At 34.6% G+C, this 19056-nt stretch overlaps 1 protein-coding gene across 8 annotated transcripts in view; it reads right to left on the bottom strand.

Moving 5' to 3' along the window:
- DMD (dystrophin) overlaps positions 1–19056 on the bottom strand; it is a 1148514-nt gene that overhangs the window by 350280 nt on the left and 779178 nt on the right. For all 8 annotated transcript variants that reach the window (XM_030961382.1, XM_030961390.1, XM_030961407.1 and 5 more), the window contains one exon: positions 15386–15550. In XM_030961382.1, coding sequence (XP_030817242.1) covers positions 15386–15550 — 165 coding nt within the window. The remainder of the gene's footprint in view (positions 1–15385; positions 15551–19056) is intronic.

The following is a 19056-nucleotide window of genomic DNA, read 5'->3' as shown; positions in this document are numbered from 1 at the left end:
TGCCAAAAAAAAAAAAAAAAAAAGGCAGTAGATAGAAAACAGGAATACATTCCCATTTTCTAGAATTCTGATTCTAAAAAAGTGACCTCATTTTTTTCCATTGACTTAGCTCTGTATATTCTCATTCATGGAGCAGGATAACAAGCTAAACCACCACAAAGAAGAATGGTCAGAGGAGACTTAATTAAAATACATCAAAGTTCAGCTGTACCACAGTAAGCACCAGATCTTGATGGCAGGTCAGACAGTACAGTCAACAGCATTCTTGGGAGTCACTTTGGATATTTATACAATATTATTAGAATACACCCAAGATATGCTATAAACAGTTCTGTGGCCATCTTGAGTTGGAACCTAATCCACTGGGGGGAAAATGCAGTTGCCAGTATTAAAACTTCCTGAATAAAGACTTTAATCAATTTAGATAAAATTCAAGGAAAGGCAAGCTCTTACCACTGTTCTTTTTATGTGACAGATGAAAAGGTTTGATAACTTTCTGAATATTTAGTTATCTCTATATAGAAATAAAATGCTCTGTGAACATCTGAATTACATATTCAGATAAATCCCTCCTGTCTTAGGGATTTATGAAAAATAGTACGAAATAAGCCCCTGAAGTAATTCAATTTAAAGACCATTCCATTAGTGGCCTAGGTCAAAGTGGTGTAAAATTAGTTTATCACTAAAATTATTCTGTAACTAGTGGACAAAGTTTTATGCACTTGCCTCTAAAAATGCCATTTTAATGATTAAATAAAATAATAATTCTTTCCCCTATTACATTAACTGACTGATCTTCTAAATGTGTGAGAATAAAATTTGATCCCAAGCCCATGTTAGAAGCTATCTTAATGTAGAAAAGAATATTGTGAGATACATTCAGCTTTTTAGTGTAAAGTATGGAAACAAAAGACACCTGGTTTTAATGAGAATCTGGAAAATTGATACAATTATAATTCTTGACCTATGTGGAAGATTTTTGAAATATTATGGAGAGAGAACAATTCTTACACAGAAAAGACCACTACATGAAGGACCTCTTTCTTCTAAAAGTGCAATTTTAGAGTTCATAACCACTTTGCAAACCTACAAGTGCAGCCTTTGTGTAGTTTGTAAAATATGCCAACATCATGTCTTTTAAGACATGGTGTTTTTCATTATTATGTTCCCTCCAATATGCCCTATTCCTAGTACTGAAAAAGGGAAGGAAAGAGAAGAACAAGGAAATCCTCCACAAAGAAATAGAACTAAGAAGGTCCCAAAATTTAAGCCATGCAAAGCGCCTGGAATTGCAAATCCTACCATTCTGCAGATTGAAATGTTTTATCCAAAGCATGTTTTCCTGCTGGCTATCAGAAATTTGTGAGCTTCTTCTGTACTTCTAGAGGAGATGAAATATAGTAATTTTTCCCCACACAGAGAAATCACTATCTATCCATTGCAGCTGTCTATCCTGAAAAGGAAATTTCCTGGAGGTACTGAAGATAGATGAAATTATTAGCTGTAGAGACATGACCTGCAGATACAGGATATGAAAAGAATTTGGCTGTGGTGGTCATATACTGATAAAGCATAGTTAATCATCCAGTTGCACTGCAGAAAGGTGCAGTCAGTATTCTTTGAGATTGGATGTGATTCAGAATATTTTATTTTGAGACTGGACAGGACAGGATGAAATAGCTGCTCTTGTTCCACCAGGACTGCAGATCCTCTCTTATTTACAGTGCATAATAAAAAAGAGATAATAACAAACCCAAGAGAACTGATAGAGAAAAGGAAATTTGGCAGAAAAACAAAATGAGAAATTCAAGCAAGAAAATAAGGGAAGTCACAATAATTTTATTAGCTCTCTCTTTGTATTCTGTGTTCTTAGGTGCTAAAGAAGAGCAGCTTTGGAGGAAGAAAAGTTATTTCGATCAACATAGTAGCAGATAAGGGTTACACCACAAGCACATTGACTGGCAAGTGAAATTTGGTCATAATTATAAAAATATTGAGCCAGGAAATTTCTTCTTGTAAACAGGAAAGAGAAATCAGAATTTATTCTCTCTTATTGCATAAATAATGAAGTTTTATTCAATAAGCTGATTTTAAAATAATTTAAATTGTGAGGGAAGAATTGATGTATTTATTTATTTTACCATCAAATTCTTAGTTGCTTATTGTTCTCTTTCTTAGTCAGGGCTTAGCTGTGAATTTTCATTCCCTTTTCAAGTTTAGTAAAAGAATAATTTTCAGAGGAGTTTCTGGCTACAAAAAGGAACTAGGAAAGAAATCAAAATTAAAATCTGTTACTGGTCTAGCACTAGTTTGTTGACTGTAACATGCTTTTAGACATGCCCATCTTTTGGTATTAGTCTTCCACAAATAATTTTAAAAGAATGTGTATGAGGATGTATTTCTACCATTTATCCTCCAACAGTTTCACTGGAAGGAATGGCAAAGACTGCTCCAGTATATTACTTCAACAGCAGAAGTGGAGGTAGATGTCAGTAAATAGAATTTATGTTCATATAGTATGGAAAGAATGCTATTGGCTCATTTTCAACTGCCTAGTTTGCAAATGAAAATGGAGAAGTTATATCCATACTGAGTGATGGCAACTTTTGTTTTAACTTCCATAAATATGTTCTCAGAAGCCGATCTTTATAGAATCACAACCATTGATTTCATCTGGAAAAAAAGAAATTTCTCATTACAAAGAATGAAAAGAATTAGTAAGCAAATGTTATTCAGCTGGGCCCAGGCTTACATGGATGTATTGGGCATAGCTGGGATGAACCTAACTTTCCTCACAGCAGCCTGGATGGCACTATGTTTTACATTTACAGTGAAAACAGTGTTGATAACACAGGCATCTTTTAGCTGTTCCTGAGTAGCACTGACACAAATTCAAAGCCTTCTCTGTTTCTCATGCTGCTCCACCACCAAACAGGCTGGAGATGCACAACAAACTGGGAGGGGACGCAGTGGCAACAGCCAACCCCAACTGACCAAAGGGATATCCCAGCCCATACAACCTAATGCTCAGCAATAAAGGCTGTGGGGAAGGATGAAAAAGAGACATCTGGAGCAAAAGAACTTGTCTTTCCAAGTACCTGTTTCTCATGAATGAGCCCAGGTTTCCTGGAGATAGTTGAACACCTACCTGCCCTTGGGAACTGGTGAATGAATTCTTTCTTTGCTTTGCTTGCATGGGCAGATTTGTTTTACCTGTTAAACTGTCTTTATCCCAACACCCCAGCCTTCTCTTTTTTGCTCTTATGGTTCTTTTGTCCATCCCACTGGGAAGGTAGGGATGGGAGGGGGGCAGGTAGTGACCAAGCATCTGTGTGGGGCTGAGCTGCCTGCCACCATTAACCCACAACAACTGTTTAGAAAGTATTCCCACCTGCCCTGCCAAGCATCTTGAAATGCAAAATTTTTTCAGTGAAAAACACTGACTCTCTTAACAAGAACATCCCATAAGAGTTAAGTTTGCAGCACTACACTCAATGTCAATGTTGCCTTTACTTGGAAATTTTGCACAAAATCTGAACAGGATTGAGTGATTTCCACATTATCACTAACTTTGGTGTGAGAAAGAACTAAAATCACTTTAGGCATAAATTTTTATTTTAACTTAAATCAGCAAGTAAAAAATAAATCAATTTTGGCTCAAATATAACCCAAAATTATATCAGCAAAATCAAACATTCAAATATCTATCAGGTATGAAAACTTTGTATCATTTCCAATATACAAATAACTATGAAGACATACATTGCCTGTTTCTAATATTTATTACATAGCAATCAACCTAAAGCAAATGAAATCAAAACTAATAGGACCTTGTGCAGCTGTAAGTATTCACTTGAATGAGGTCCTCTTCAGATTCCAGTATTTTAAATTGCTTGTGATCAGTAGAGAAAAAAATATATAATCTTACAAAAGAGTTACTGTTTCATAAATAATATGCTATTATCAAGAATATATCCAAGGCCTTTCAAGAACTGTGTTTTGAGGAGATAGAATGTTTTCTGTTAAGAATAGAACATATGAAAAAGATAGTGAGAATGTTAGAAAACTGTGTTTTGTTGAATAGGAGAGGAAATTTCTTATCTTAGAAAGCGTAACTACACTGAAGCAAACTACAGTTTTGGTATTAACTTCACTTGAGCGTTGGTAAACTGCCCTGTCATTTCTCTAAGTTTGGTTTTGTATTTATTTGTTTACTTATATTAAGAACACTTTGAATAGTACCTGAGCTGTTATCAGTAGTACAAGGAGGAAGACAAAAACCAAAGCTGAGCTATGAGCTCACTAACTTCTAACTCACCCTCAATTATAAAAGCTTATGCTTTCAACAATGAAATCACATCTTGATTTATTATCCATTTTTTCCAATAAAAACAGTACTACTACACATCAAATACTTGATCGCCTTTCAAAAATCTTTAACTTCCTGAGATGCTGGGACACAGTGCTTCCAATCCATCCTTATGGCTGCAAATTTTGTTGTATATTAAATTTAAAAGGGTTACTCATTGGGAAAGTTTTGCCATATTTTCACAAGCCACCTGCAGCTAATATTGTTTAATATTCTCGTAACTGGAATAGATTTCTTCAGAAGAGATTTGGACACAATGTTTAAATGCTCAAAGCTCATAAACAAAACATGGATTGGGTTGCTCCTTGAAGTCCCATAAGAAAATTTCAGGGAAGAACCATAACTGATTTAGGCACAGAATATCAAGATACAGGTAGTTTAAATGTCATCATCAGAGGTTTTCCCAGTTCAGCGTTTTGCCAAATCTGGCGCTGATGCCAGAATATGAGACAGATCTCTGAGGTCCATATTCCTAATGTGCTCTTTTAGACAAACTACACTACTTAAAACTATTCCTTTCAAAGTATGTTAGCAAAATGAAAAGGTAAAAGAATGAGTAAAGTGTAAAAATCTGACTTATCTGAGCCCAGATTGTCAAGAAAAAACTGACAAATGATCACTGATGGATAAAAAATACAGCAATGTCCACTTGGCAATTTCATTCTCTCCTGTGGAGTAATTTTCTTTTATTTATCTAGAATTAGGTTTGCTACTCCTCAGCCTTGCTCTTCTCTTCTGTTCTAACTTAAGGTTGTCAAGTATATAATGAAGTGATTGACAAGAGTTGACAGCCTTCTTATTGCCATTCAAAGTTATCAAAGACAAAATCCAAATACATGCTAGTTTTTAAAAATAAAGAGTTATTCACTTTTTGTTAAGGATGGTCAGTTTTTATCTGCCAAAAATAAACTCATTTTGCTATTTAAAATATATGACAAGTGACCACCACAAAGAGTAAACAGATATAATTCTACACTCAGAAAAAGTTTGAAGCAGTATAAGCAAAAATCAAGGCTGTATATGCCTTGGAAAAGGACTCAAGTGTAGAGGAGCACAGGAGGAGTGAGTGACCCAGAGGTAAGGAGAGAGCAAAGGGAAAAGATTGGGAAACTGAGTAAACAGGGAGAAAGGACCATTGAGATTGCAAGAGGATTTAGAGTCAAAGGTGGCTGGAAAATATAAAGTGGTTTGTTATATTGTCTGAAGAAGATGATTTGAAAGGGTCAGCAGGGTTTTCAGTGAGCTAGCAGTAGAAACATGAATTTCTGCATTCTGCCAACTCACTTCCTATCCAGAAGCATCATTTCTCCATCCATTCCTTAAACAGGAATTTCATTTCTGTCCATCTTTTCCATGTCCTCAACATCTATAATGACCTAAATCTGTCTCAATCACGCTAGAAAACTGTTTTCCAGAGGGAAATGGCAGAGCTGAAGTAAAGACCAGAAAGAATTACCAGAAAGTGCAGCTTTAACTTTTTCCTATGATTGGAAGGAGGGATGATGACTCCTAAGGCTTTCAACAGGTAGGAGAAGGAGGAGCAGACACTACCACCTCCCTCTTCCCCTCTGTGCCCTCTCCCCATACCCTTCCTTCCATCCCACACATCCTGAGCTCTCCTGAAGAGGAAAGGAGCACCAGCTACAGAGGTTTGTAGAACATGAAGGATGGGGTTGTCTCCTCAGGTTGGAACAGAGCAGATTCAGTTCCTCTTTTAACAGCAGGGGAACTGGAATCAGCTGAGCATCCCAGGCCATTTGATGCTAAAAAGAATAAATCATTGCAGTGGCAAAGAATTCCTGAAAGTGCTAAATGTAATTGGACCCCATGTAAATGCATACAATAGTAATATGCAACTTATTAAAATAAAGTCCAGAAATGCAAAAGAAGAAAACCTAAACACTGTTCACTTGATGTGTGCCTTTACTACACTGTGCAGCTTGTTCAATAAGACAAAGAGGAATATGGAATAAGGTTGGGTAAATATCTGCATTTTAATGTCCTTATAAGAAGTTTTGTGTGTACTTTCTACATTTGCTGCCACTGACCAAAAAAAAAGGAAAAAAAAAAAAAAAAAAGAAAAGAAAAAAAAAGTCAGAGGAAGAAAAGCTTTTGTTTTACATACACTTTAACTCAAAGTAGTTAATGGACTTTTTCCACTAATTTAAGATTATTTCTACAATCTAAAAGTACTGATTTTAAGAATAGAGTAGATAACTATGAAGGTGAAATGGTATTAAAAATATAGAATGTATAGAGTATAGAATTCATCCTTTGTTTTCTGGACTACACTAGTCAAACCTCAAAATTAAAGTACACCAATCCTTGGCAAGTTTACAATATGTTCCAGGCTCTTTTAAGCACTAAAATATTACTGTTCATTTTTTCTGAAGCCTTTTGTTCTTTCAAAATTTTGTATTTGAAGTAGGAATTCACTAAATAAATCTCACCACCTCAGAAACTTTGAATGTTTTAGATGGAAAAAAAAATTGAAAAGGTTATTAAATGAAGATTGCTATGAGTAATAAAAGATATTAGAGGTTCTAGATACTTCTTTTCTAGGTTAACTAAGGTGTTTCTGGACTGCACAACTGGGGAGCAAAAAAAACCCAAGTTTTATTTTGCTAATTGAGCAGGGCTGAAAAAATTTATGAATTAAAATTTTTCAGAAGACTTAGACTGTTTGCCTTTATAAAAATACTGACCCTTAGATTTCAAATACTAAATAACAAAGTAAAAGTAAATAATCCCCAGTAATAGATAAAATTTACTAGCAACTAACATCATATAAGCATTAGCCAATTTGTAAGCTTTTCTTAGCTTACTAGACAACATACTTTTCATTCTTTACATATTTGACTTTCTCAAATTGTTTTTGGCTAATAGTATCTTGTTGATTACATCACAACAAAATAAAGCAGCTTTACTATGTACATGTTAGAAGTTGGCTTTTTTTGGGCCGTAAAAAAGCTTTTAACTCCCACTTAAAGTATTTTTCTAAAGCCTTAGCACACCACAAATGTTACATGGACTTCATTTAAAAAGTGCAATCTGACTGTAACAGATTGCAAAATGTTAATTTTATCTTAGTCACAGTTGCAGTAGGTTGTAGTAAGAAAGCTTTTATTTCTGGTATGTCTTATCCAGTCATTTTGATTTTTATACACTTAAGAAAACCCCATTATTCTCACTCTGTTCTTCAAAATACAGCATGAATTTAACCATGCCTTGAAGCTTTCTAGGGTTCTTCCTGTAAGCAAGACATCTGGGAATCTCTAATCAAAACTTTCAATTACTTGGGGTCCTGTCATACACAGAATTGGGATTGAACAGGACTATCAGGAAATAAATATTTAGAGGAAAAGAAAACTGGGATAAATCAAGAAAAAAAGTTGGCTAGATTTTCTGAAGGTATTTTCTTATGCTGTCAACTAGAGCAGCATCACTTCCAAGATCCCCTTTTTTTTCTTGTAACTGAAGTGAACAAATCTCAACAGAACAGTCAGTAAGATGATATAAAGGTCAGTATTTGCACAACTTCCTTGAGCCATAACTTTGGAGCTCCACAGATTGTTGATGCCATAGGCAAGGCTGTTTCAAAGTGTAAAATATAGGTCTATATCCACATGTTCAGAATAACGTATCCCTAAAAGGTTTAAGTATATTAAGTCTGGATGACTGGATCAGAATAAACATTTAAGTGCTCATGTATGTCCTTAAATGTTCCATTAAAGAGGCAATGAAGAAGCGACTATATCTTCCATTATAGCAACATTTGCCACCTACTTAGACTTTGATTATCTGACTTAGCCAAAAAAGCTTGTGATTAAAGATAACCACACTATTATCAGGACCAAAAAATAATTGCTTTGACCACTACAATAATTGTTTTTTGAACTAATACTAATTAGATACTCCATATTTTTTTTCTTGTCTGAATTAGAACAACAGGACTGATGGTGAACAAAAGGGTTTAGTAATTACTGTCTATTAATACAGTATTGAACCTCTTTCTGTCACAAAGCAGTGACAGAAAGATGGAGTTAAATAAACTCAGCTGAGGAAAAATGTGCAGGTTTTTAACTTAACCGTTGAAGTAATTTACGAGGAGATGCGGATGACTGTTCATATGTGGAAATTAGAAACCAGTCTTGGTTGGTTTGGTTTCATCTGGGATTTTTTTATTATTATTTTTGAGAGAGGTGTGTTGCAGTTCAAGCAGAAAATAAGGCAGAAAACAGAAAGGATGACTTTATAAAGCAGGTTTGACTGGATGACCAGAGTAGTATCTTCTGACCTTTCACTGAACCAACTATACAATTGCTATGCATATCTCAGAGATGACAAATTGTTGACTGTTCAAAGTCAGCTGCAGGGTTGCCATACCGCATGCTGGAGTTGTAACTGCTTCTGTATAAATGTTTCATATAATATTTTAATAGCCCAGCAATATTTGTGGGCTTGTTTTAGAGGCTCTTTTTAATATTAATATTTTTTGAAAAAAAAAAAACAAAAAAACCCAAACTGGCAAAATGTTTGTCAGCAGTGTCTAGGTTAAAAGGGAAGGTAGAGACCATCCTATTAGAAGTTCGTGGATGTCCACACTTCAGTAATTGCTACAGAGCTTTCTCTGCTGTTAAATCTGCTATCTCCTGCTGTTAGATGGATATCCCACACATTTCTAGCCCAAAATACCACGAAAGTACCCTGGGAAATGTATCTCAAAATACTATGAAATTGCCACAGACTTGAAAGAAGCAAGGCTACCCTTAGAGAGTCCAAGAAGCAAGGCAAAATTGGAGATAGTGCTGTTAGGGTCAGGAACCAGGCAGATCTGAAAATGCTAAATAAACTTCCTCATGTCAAAATTCCTTCACTGACAGAGAGTATTTCATATCAACCATGTTATCCTGCAGAGTCTCAGACTTACACTGAGGGGATATGGTTGCATTAAGAGTTGAAAAGCAGCCATCACTTCCTAGGACTCAGGTTTACTTATATGAATAAAGATTGCGGCAATAAAACCAGCAAAACTATGGTATTTGAATGTGCAGGAGTTAGAAAATGCACATCTTTAGCTGTGGATTTTTTTATTGACAGAGGAGGAAAAATAGCTAAGAAAAATAAGGTTGATCAACATAAATTGAAAGCAGGAACAGGAAAATCAAGGCATTACACAGTCAATAGTATTGAGAGAAGTTACTGATTGAAAAAAAAATTACCAGCATGTAAAAAACAATGACATAGTAAGCGCTGAGCTTCAGCATGTCATTGATGAAAGGTTCTCCTGCCATGGCTGCATCCACTGACTGTGGCTGCAACACCCATGGCTTAGACACCAATGCTGGCAGAAGCTGTATTGTAAACAGAGCTGTTCTGTTAACTACTCCAATCTTTTTCCATGCTGTAATGTAAACAACTGTTGTACTATTTCCTTGGCACCATTTTGTAAAATTGGAAATTCATGATGATACCATCTAAGTTTGTGAAGTATGAATACTAAATCATGCAAAATAGCTATCATAATGAGGGTAAACTCAGGTCAATGAACAAACCCAGACAGAGTCACTGTCAAGCTTGGGAAATCGGAGTTATAAAAGGCACAATATGAAATATATTCTACATGCATGAGAAGCTGGTAAACTGCAAACCTGGAAGAGTTCCAGTGCTCACAAGTAGCAGAGGAGTCAAGACTCTCTTAAAGATGTAGATTTCATGCTTTCCCCATGCATATACATGAGTATTTCACAAGTGCAGTCTACATATATGTTATTATTGGAAATGATCACGTCAATGTGGTAAAAAAAATATTCAACGAAAAGAACAAAGATCTATCTTAATACTTTACATTTGTAGCCTGCAAATATGCACTTCAATGTCAATTTATTTGGACAGTTTCTTAAATTTAAAAGATATATATATACAGTTTACAGTTTATAGAACAAAACTCTAATTAAGGGTGAAAATAATGAGTGAAGCAAACACTGCTACAGAGGTTTTCTACATCCTGAGAATGAAGAATCCTTTCTCTACTCTTACTCAATACATACATTTCTTACGTATTGAGAAATGAGTTATTAAAGCTCAATTGTGATTTTTGACATCACTGCTAAAAATTATTTTAACTGAGGGTGTGGGTCCTAATTGTGATATTACAGCCTCTAAATTTTGGCCAAGAAAATTATGAAGACAACTCATAATGGCACAAAATATGTTAGAGTTTACTGAGCCATACTGTAATCCTTTGAGGTAAGTGTAGAGTTATGATAGCAGAATGAGCTGAAAGGAAAAAAAAATCAGCAGGAGATATATTTTATAGTAAATGCTGTTGTAAAGTACATTATGCTTTCTGGGACTGAATATCTAAAAAGTTTGTTTCTACAATTTAGTAATGTTCATATTTTTCTTAACATTTTTTGCTGCTTTTAAAACTGACATTTGTACATACTTTAGAAGCTAAGATGTTGCCCAAAACCTCAAATGATAGAATGTTCCAGGGATTGTAGGACTATGAAGTCACCTGGTTTGTACCTTGGTCACCACGAGGTCTTACTCCACATGGGTGACCAAGGAACATGCTGGACTTGTCCAACCTTTTTATGTCTGCATCTTCAACTCTTCTCTTTTCTGATTGCATTACTGTGAAGCAGGAAAGAGCCTGTCTGTCTATTTGTTTTTACTAAACCTGGGATTGAAGTGTAGGAAACAACAGGTATTAAGTATCTGGAACTATGAACTATTTAGCCAATGAACATTAATTCCTTTGGTTGCAAGAGTCTTTAAATAGTGAAAAGTTTTAAATGAACTTGGGGACCCCAAGTTCCATTGAGATGCTCTTGGTGAAGGAAGACCAACAGGACACTGTTGGATCCATGGGTGGTGCTATCTTCTGCTCAACCCATCTCTGTCCCTTCCTCTTGCTCACTCTCTCTCTCCCCTCTCTTCTATTTCATTCTATCTCTCTACCTCACATTTTAAAGTTAAATAAAATCTGTATTTTTGACTTCAGCATATGATCTTGTTTGCACCTTAATTTGGGTAGAGACATCTCAATAATTAAATCTTAACGACTCTTATTTTAGTATAACTAATTTTCATCCTTCCCTGATTTTTTATGCGGTGACAGAAGTAATGAACTAAAAAGGGAGAGGGCATATGCTCAAGTTATTCAGCATAACTACCCACACTATTAAATTGTGAGCTTTGTTTCCAGCATGGGACAAACTGCAAGATCTGAGGCAATGCCCTGGCATGGCTGGGGATTAGCACCAGCCGCAGGTGCAGCAACAGGAACTTTGGATGCAACTGTGTTCTTGGGGGAGTTGGGATTGCTGCTGAAAGGATGCAAGCTGTGCTGCACCAGTCAACCTCTAGGCCAATAAATGGTCCTGGGCACTTCATAATTACTAGCAAAGATGCATTTTTAAGAAGTATAGGAAGGAATTTAATTGCTCTACCTGTCGGCAAGCCCAATTATGTATTGTGTCTTCAAACTCTTACTTTTTCAAGTTCTCTGTAACAACATATAATAATTTTGCCTTTGGTTGTACCTTTTTACTCTCATAGAATTACTTTTTTGCCACCATTAAAGGTTAATACTGCTGGAGATTTTATTTAACTTTTCTTCTAAGTAAATTTATGGGACTTCTCAAGTCTTTTAAATAGCTGATTTGTACAGGCAGAAAAAAGTTATGGACTTTTAAACTGGTATTAATTTATAGAAATTGAAAGTTATCAGTGTGAGTTGTGAAAGTGAAATTCCCAGATATTCTCCTTTATGTACTTTTTATGCATGTATTATATAGGTCAATATTGTTCAAAAGGTTACATCAGATTATCTGATAAGGACCTACATTTATTATACCCCTTGATATAAGGAAGAAAATTCAATGATAGTTATCAGATTATAGTTGCATGTCAGAAGCAAAGGTTGGCATGGTTTTGAGAGAAATAAATCACTGTATTTTGGAAAATTCTTTCAGAATATTGATAATTGGTATTTTAGATGCACTTTACTTTTTGTATCAATTTTGAATTTCAGCTACCACAAATTTCTGTAATTGAAATTTGCTAAATATAAGTAAAAATGCAAGAAATTTGCTTTAAAATAGGCATATTACTTCAACATAATATTGCTAACAAGCTAAAGACACACCAGTCATGCATTTAAAATAAACACGTCCTCTTTCTCTTCTACCTATCCACCCCAAAATGGTCTTACCATTTTTTCAACCTGCTTCTGAGGTCAGAAAATTTCTAACACTCAATATTTTGTGGCTTTTAGAAATTAATAATCTTACAATACTTAAAGTTTGTACCCACTCATGTTAATTTTGGAACTCTTTTTCTGCAAAAACACCTTCGAAAACAAAAGTCAGGAGAGGACTTAATGGCTGAGGAGAAAGGAGAACTTTACCTTGCAGGCTTAGTAAGAGTATGAAGAAGATTGACAGACGTTTCATAGAAGACAATGTCTCCAATGAAATTAAAATTAAAATTTGCAAGCCACTACATCAAATCCTATAATCAAAATAGTCTGGTTTTCCTGAGGAATTACATAAACCTGGTCTTTTTCACTCCAGTGCTTTATTTACAAGTGTGATAGCCAGTTTTAAACTTCTGCTTCATATCTTCCAAGCTCTTAGAGTGTCCAAAAAGATTATTTGTAAAATTTTGTATCCAGTCTCTTTTCTAAAATTATTATCACTATGTTTTTCATTCTACTAGGTGATCATAAGTGTCACTCTTCTTTCTGAGAAAAGGAGTTATGAAATCCTATAGGAGAGATTTCAGTGTTCTTTGGATATTGATGAAGGCATTAAAATGGTTGTAGAATAAATGTTGACTGTTTATACAGCATCTGGGAATACCAGAGCAAAAGACACATCCTTTCCATAGATAAGATACACTTTAAATTAATTTAAATTGCAATTAGGATAGCAATTTAAAAATACACATAAATACAAACATTTCAACAATGTTGAAATGTTTATATTTATGTGTATTTTTATGTGTATGTTTGAAGTTGAGCGTAAAGTTGAACACTCTCAAGAACAGGCTGCTTTCCTAAATTATATCTACTCATTCTTAATGAGTTTTGTAGTTATTAATGGTCTTACTCTGCTAAATCTTAAAAAAAGGTTCTGAGGATATAATCTGCCTTCAGAGATAATTAATAAAGTCTCTTAAATGTAAAAATTTCTCTCTGCCAAAAGTAACCTACCGTCTGGATAAACTTAATTTAACATCTTAAAGAAGTTAAATCTGTGGCTTTTAAAAGCAATCCACATAGACAACATGCAGATAAGAAGCAAATACACTTCATATGATTACAGTCCTTATAATAGTAGTAGTCCCAATAATCCTTAAAGTTCTTATAATCACAGCTAGGTTGTCTACAACCAAAACTGGGCACTCTTTACAAAACTGATATAAAGGAAGAAAAAAAGCGATGAAATGGAAAGTGATATAAATTTATCTGTGAAAGAAATGTGGTGGAGTCTTTTACAGAGAGAAATCATATTTGAGTTTCTTTGGAGCTCTTCATTGTTCCCTCACCTCTCAGGGCATACATGACTTCCTCCCTCCATTTCAGGACTACAGATTTTTAATTTTTTTTTTCTTTGTTTTTTTTTCCTGTTCTTTCAACAAATTTTCAGAAATATTCTAGTCACATCACTACAAGATGGAAGAACCAAGCAGAACATTTCACTCACAATAAGTATGGAAAACTATAGTCCTATATTTTGTAGAAATTTAGCCCTATTTTCATTTTATATAAAATTCAATGTTGGAATCATTCTAGAAAAACAGGAACAAAATAGAAAAATTTTTGAATCACCTAAAAATTTTTCTTAAACGACACGAGATAAAGAGTTAGTTTTCTTGAAACCAAAATTCCATCAGTCATTCAGTACATAAAATGACATTTGCAAAAAGCTACACTAATTTTATCCTTTAGAAAGGGAACAAATGCTATTGCTGAACTCATTCTGTCAATTATAGGACTGCAACAGGACTTGAGATTCGGTGTTTTATATAATGTGATTGAATGGCTTATAAAGTGTTTGGGCATTAAACCAGTTCCTTAGCAGAAACTAAGTTAAAGTAAACTTAATAAACATGCCCTGAAAAACCAAGCATCTTTAGGAGCAGGTATTATTCCATTTCTTGCAAGACAAGAAATTTTTCAATATTTGTATTTTTTTTCATTTTCCACTGAAAATTGCACCATCAAATTGATGCAAAACAAAGCTCAGTGTCTTCTGTCTAATCTTCACCTTGTGAACAAGATACTGAGGTACTATAAACTATAACCTCAGAGATTTTGATGATATATTGTACTTTATTTGAAGACCATGTATGCATAGATAAAGCGCAAGGCCAAAAGATCTAAGTGTACACCCAGGAGGACAGTTGATTCTAGACAGTATTTTTCACCCTTAATTCCTGTAGCCTCACTCAATCCGTACACAGGCATATTTTTTATACTTAAATATATATCAATGATCAGATTACAAATATTTTTCTCACAGTTATTGGATAATCTCCTTTATTGATTCTGGAGTGTTATCTGTGCAGTTAAATATCTTTCCTTGCAATATCAGAATTGCATTAGGGTCCTAAATGTTCTGATTTTCATATAGTCATAATAGATTTAATGAAATAGCTTTAATGGTTCAACACTGATATAATGAATTTTAGTTCACTATATATTAAAATTTGATGCATTGACTTTTGGGGCTATTTTTTTCATGTATATAATATGGCAAAAATAATAGGTTATACCCATATATCATCTTGGAACCATTAGTTCTAATCAGCCCTCTCACTAGAAACCATTCAGTAGAAAAGAATAAAAGGTTTCCTTAATTCCCAGAGCTTTGAACTTCTGGAAACTATTGCTGACTTCTGCCTCAAAGTTACATCATTAATAAACACTAATCAGCTGATGCTGCAACTGAATTTTTGACCACTAAGTACTCCAATGCTTTTCTAAAATGGAGGAAAATTTACCTTAATATCAAAGGCTCCTGGCTGACCCACTTTGTTGTAAAGCTCTAGCTGGTTCTTGACAGGTGTTACCCACAATATCACCTGATTTAATTGTTGATCGAGTTCAACAAAATCCTTTAGCAGAATCTCTATTTCTTTCTGTTTTTCTGGAAGATCTTTGGACACCTGAAAAAATACCAGAAGCCATTGTTTTAGTGAAAAACCCACAAATAAACTACAAAATAATTTAATGCTACACATATATACATTTCTATAAAATGTTAAAATACAAGTTTTATATACTTGAAGAAGAGAAAGAGAGGGTAGATCCAACAACCAAATTATTATGGCAGGTGTCTTGCAATTCAGTGAAATACAGTCTGTCCTAAAGAAACCCAGCAAAAAACAATAACACACATACAAAAACTTAAAATAATTTTTTTTTTAAAAATCAAACCTTACCATCAGGATTTTCAGTATTTTTAGTAAAAAAATGTTGTTTCACTATAGTAATTGTTTTAAAGCTCAATTTCTAATCAGGAAAAAAAATTAAAAACATGAAATTGATCACTTGAATTATAGCTAACCTTTCTTGACATCTTAAATGTAGATATTTATAACCACGTTTTCTTATAAGTTGCCCACTGGATCCATAGATACATAAGCAGATGCACACAGAAAAGAAAAATAATGAAGAAATATATCCTCAATTCAGATCAGGCAACTTGGTTTTCTGATTTGCATTCAAAGCAGTCAGATTTTTAACTAAGCACATTTTTCTATGCCAACAATATTAGAAATTAAGAATCAGTGAATGGCAGAGTTCAAATCCATCTCTGAAGCACTTGGAGTAAATGTAGGAACAGGCTGGCAATAAATAAGCCAACACAAAGCTCCATGCTGTCCTTCTCAGACTGTTTTCTATAGCTAGAGAGGTGAGGTGCCACAACTCTACACCATGGGCAACATTGCAAACATACCCTAGGGGAGAAACCATCTGTACTTTCCAAAAAAAACCCCCAAAAAACAACAAAGCAGCAAATATAGGGCATGGGCAGATACAGAACTATAGAGGTTCATCAGTAAAATCAGCCAAGAAATGTGGTTAATTTTCCATATAATGAAAAGTAAGGTTTCCTTATGTTAATTTTTTAAAGCATATTTTTTACCAAAGACACCCTTTTAAAGTAGCAAAACATGAGATTTCTGTGACACACAATATAAAATACATTCCCTGTAAAGTTAAGCAGCTTTAATGGTAGCGCTATTATATTGCCTGGCTACAGAAGTATTACTGCCCTGTACTTCAAATCCCTGAAATTTTTCAGAAGGCAATAAATCCAAATTCAGAGTCATGTAAGCAATGAGTGATACTAAAACCAAGCCACCAGCTGCTGGGAGAACACAAGGAACACAACTGTCTCATGACATGTATGTTTCTTTGAAAATTTGGTGTGAGAATATTGATTTGTAGGTACTAAAATAATCCCTCTACCTAACCCCTGCATGTGATTTTTAGGACTGTATGCAGGGGTATTTGCAATTCAAGAAGTTGGTTTGCCATATATTACATTGCCTCCATTGTTCATTAAAAACACCTCCTAACATCCTATTTAATAAAGACTGATCCATGAAGCAAATTACTTTTACTATCTTCCTAATAATTTATTTTAAAAATATGTTTTAATATAATTTTATATAAAATTTAAAAATCTGCTTTTCCAGAATGGCCCCACAAAAGAAAGAAAACAATTAAAAATGCATTCATTTCCCTTATGTGTTAACTCAAAATTTATGCAGACCTTGGCCTAATTTCATACAAGATTGGTTTCATCTTTCTTACAACTTTTGAATGTTAATCTCTAATGTTTACTAGCTTTAATATTAATGTAAATAAGTTCCACAGAAATACAACTGAAAGCAAACAGGTAGTCATAGGAAGATAAAAATCCAAACTGACTTCTGAAGATCTGAAATTTAAATTAATCTGCTTCCAATCAACATTAATCAAGTATTTTGGGTGTAATACAGGAGAGAGAAAGAAAAATCTGTAGAGGTTTTGGGGAGAGGAAGAGAAAGGGGGAAATAACCAATTATATACTAAGGCATTATCCATCCACAGCAGCAGAAGATGAATTATGTTTTGGTGACAGGCTATACTTCAGCCACTGTTTTCACAATATTTATTTATCCCACCTATGATGAGAGGGAAAATGTATTTTAAATAAATACAGCCTCTTACAAATTGTCTCTGGCTCTAAAATTATAGCACAAATAAAGGATTATAATATTTTAATATAAAAATAAATAAATCTATCAAATCAATTAATTATATATGGTAATGTCATCTAATTTTACCACAAAGATAAAAAGAACAACAGCAAATACATAAAAAAAATCACCAACTCATGTTAGGGCTACAGGTAAGCATTTAATAAGGCAGTTCCTTGTAAAACCCAAGTAATGTGTCAGATGCCATTGTGTGGGAATCAGAGCCTTAGATTCTGGTTATCAGGGATTTCATTTGCCAGCTCATTGTGGTTTGTTTGGGATTTTTTGTAAGCTCTGGCATAAAGCCGTCAAGCTGGCTAATCAAATTAGAGCCTGATGAGTTTAAGGTAATTACAAGTCTGCCTATCAAGCCAAGGTACTGTTGCAGACTGTCTCCTGGGGGACAGCTTGTTTCCTGAGCTAATTCTACAGCTCACCAGAAGCATAAATTGGAAAACCTCCACGGAGTAATGGACATGGACATGATGACTGGCTGTTCAGATTTATGCCCTTCTTGTGGCAGAGGAGTACATGTGGAGATGGGGCCCTCCAGAATCTTCCCTACTGTTTTACTCACAGTCTTACCAGCTTGCTCTTCAAACAACTCCAGGAGATGCACCCCTGAGGTGGGATTCCAGTGCTGGTGGGAGCTACAACAGTCCCAGAGCTGTTGTTTCTGGGCTTTCTGAATGAGTTGGTAGAAGTTCTTGGATGCCTCCAGGGAGGAATGAGCAGCAGCTAGTGTCCCACTTCAATACTCTCTTTTACTTTTTTGCTTTGAGCCCCATACTCCTTTTATTCACTCATTGTCTTGGGGTAACAATCCAGTGTTTACTTACTTTCATTCCCTTTGGTATCTTATGTCTTTCCCTCCTATTTAAGAAAGACTGTTAAGTTTTATCAGATGATGGCTGAAGTTCTTTTCTAAGAGTGACAACCAATAGGAACAGTGGCCATAAGGCAAAACCAGCAGCAGAGTGAAAACAGGGCAAACATGAAATGCTTTCCCCAGGGTCTGCCTAGGACTGACACAGGCCCCATGAACACTGGCAAGGAAGACAGGGTGCAAATAAAAAAATGAATTGAATAAAAGTATCTTCAGTTGGAACATCTTTCTAAAAATGTGGGTTATCCCTTTCAGTACAAATTAAACATTTTCAACTTTGCCTTATTTCACAACAGATGAACATTGACAATACCCCTTGGTTTGCAACCAAAGATGCGAAATAAATTTGCAAGTGGAAACACCAAAAGTATGGATTATACTTTCAAAGGAAACAAATCTGAGTTCAGCATCAAACGACAATATAATTTCAATGTTATGTGTCAAAACATTAATCTCAGAGCATGTGATACATCTAAAATTTTGTACTTTAGCTCAAGTGCTAATTACATAAGATTAATTGGAAGCTTAGTGACAG

Source organism: Camarhynchus parvulus, chromosome 1 (assembly GCF_901933205.1).
Source record: "Camarhynchus parvulus chromosome 1, STF_HiC, whole genome shotgun sequence".
Taxonomy (NCBI): Eukaryota; Metazoa; Chordata; class Aves; order Passeriformes; family Thraupidae; genus Camarhynchus; species Camarhynchus parvulus.
The sequence above is the reverse complement of the archived record's forward strand: the minus strand, read 5'-3'. Positions and strand labels throughout refer to the sequence as shown.